Source organism: Trachymyrmex septentrionalis, unplaced genomic scaffold (assembly GCF_001594115.1).
Source record: "Trachymyrmex septentrionalis isolate Tsep2-gDNA-1 unplaced genomic scaffold, Tsep1.0 scaffold279, whole genome shotgun sequence".
Classification (NCBI taxonomy): Eukaryota; Metazoa; Arthropoda; class Insecta; order Hymenoptera; family Formicidae; genus Trachymyrmex; species Trachymyrmex septentrionalis.
In genome coordinates this window covers 115,560-117,965 of record NW_017305440.1, presented here as the reverse complement: position 1 = coordinate 117,965, position 2,406 = coordinate 115,560, and the positions used below count along the sequence as shown (strand labels likewise).

The window sequence follows — 2,406 nt, the reverse complement described above, 5'->3', positions numbered from 1 at the left end:
ATATTATTTCTATTATTATATATTAAGTTTATCTCTTTCTCTCTCCCCCCCCACACACACGCGCGCGCGCACACACACACACACACACACACACACACACACACACACACACACGCACGCACACACGCACGCACGCACGCACGCACGCACGCACACACTATAAAGTTTAGTAAAGATAAAGGGTTGTGTAGTCAATTATACGGGGACCCTATATTTGATACACAGTAATATTTAAACAATAATGTTACGTATGTTAGTGACGTATACCTGTATAAATCTTTAAACTTTTGTTTATTGTCACGTTTATCATTTCTTTTAATGAACAAAAAATAATCTTAATTATTTTTGAAAATATTAGATTAGTCAATCTGTTATAGGAAATACATTATTGATACTATAAGGACGTGTTGCACAATTAGAACGATTTTTAAAATATGTTCTGTTAAAGATACAAAAAATGATACAAACCAAAGTTGAATAATATGATGTATCTAGATTTCTATTTATTTATTTTTTTTATTAAATGCAAATGATTGCACTGTTTTTAAATAAAAGATTTTTCTGAGCATTCTGCGAATAAAAGTATCAGATTAAAATGAAAGAGTTTGAGAAAAGTTTGAAAAAGAAATATTTTATGAGATCTTTTATATTTTATTTCATTGTATTTTTATATTATATTTATAAAATATTTCATAAACAAGACATTTTTTTTATAACTACTTTAATACCTTTACACAGAATAATCAAATGAATTATTATAAAGAAAATACATAGTTGCTTTTCTAAAAATATACATAATTGTATTTATATTGCAAATTGCATAATTAACAACGCAGTAATAACGGAATAGGTGTTAGAACTTATCTGAATCGTATGACACACTCCGTATAAACGGATACTTTTGAAATCGAACTTGTATTTTCTTGAGATTAAATGTAAGACATTGTGTACTCATACATAAATTGTGCAACGTATTGTACACTGTAAGAGATCTCATGCCAAAGCGATTTTTTAACTAGTAGGTTATTACAGATCATCGTGGCGTAACAATGAGCAGCGTATCGATTCATGGAACAAACGGATTGGAAAGCGTGGAAGAAATTGGAAGTGGGTGTTTGACCCTCTCAGAAGAACTGCCTCAACTCTTATGATTTCAGCAATTGTCAACTGAATCCCAATTTATTACAGAATATAACAATACAATAGCAAATATTTCATATTGTCAAGTATATTCTTCTTTGCACGAAACTCATTCTGGTTTGTAATAACGGCTTCATTAAGCCTATAATTTAAAACTGAAGCATTTTATTTTATTTCCTTTAAAAATATAAAACTTCAAAATTTGTGATGTACTTAGAGAATTGTGAGGGAAATTAGGATTCTGGCATAAAATTTGTCGCATAAACATGCTATGTCCATATGCATGCCGATATGTATGCGATATCGAAGGTAGCATTACTTCCGTTTTATAATTTACAATGTGCTTTCCTATTTTTTTCGACGTTACTGTTATTATGTTTTTGGCAAATCTATAGATACATAAAGATGCAGCTAGATATATTTTTGTTTGAAAGATGATTACTCGTATTTACATAATTACATGCAGTGATAAAGAATTCAAACCACTTTTATTTGCATTCATATACATGTACACTCATTGCAACGACGAACACATACACACGCACGCACGCACGCACGCACGCACGCACGCACGCACGCACGCACGCACGCACGCACGCACGCACAAGGTGTCTCACAATTACTACATTTCCTCTTTAATTAAGTATTCTTGAGAGGTAATTTTGAGACGAAAATCCTAATACAAAAATGTCGAAATAGCTTTTGAATTATAATTAATTAAAGATAATGTGTAATCGAAAAGTATTATAACCTTGATATTTTCGTATTAGAATTTTTGTCTTAGAATGTTTAAAAGAATCCAGAAATATTAATAGAGGCTATAAAAGTAAAATGGTTTTTGATTTATAAGCAGAGCTCGATAAAATAACTGATATGACTTATTTAAAATAAAAAATATAAAATAAGTTTTAGAAACTTATTTAAAATATAAAATCGTAGGAGTCGGTAAAGTAACTGATACGATAATTAAACTGATACGATTTATTTGAAATAAAAAATATAAAATAGGTTCTAAGAACTTATTTAGATTAGAAAAATAATTTGTCTTTTATTTTAAATAAATTTTTAAAGGCAATTTCTTATTTTAAATAAGAAATTGATTTCGAAAATTTACTTAAAATATAAAATAAGATATAGTACTTTAAATAAATGTTTCAAATAGTAAATACAAAATATTTTAATGATTTTGTTTATTTAAATATATGAATATACATTTATAAGTATAATTTTCAGTTTTTTTTATAACTATAGTCTATAATTAATATT

At 28.1% G+C, this 2,406-nt stretch overlaps 1 protein-coding gene across 2 annotated transcripts in view; it reads left to right on the top strand.

Moving 5' to 3' along the window:
* LOC108749236 (casein kinase II subunit alpha) overlaps positions 1-1,219 on the top strand; it is a 9,144-nt gene extending 7,925 nt beyond the window's left edge. For both annotated transcript variants that reach the window (XM_018487803.1, XM_018487804.1), the window contains one exon: positions 1,033-1,219. Coding sequence is in view for 1 of the 2 variants with exons in the window: in XM_018487804.1 (XP_018343306.1) it covers positions 1,033-1,151 (119 nt within the window). In the remaining variant the exon portion in view is untranslated. The remainder of the gene's footprint in view (positions 1-1,032) is intronic.
* The last annotated feature ends 1,187 nt before the right edge of the window (positions 1,220-2,406 follow it).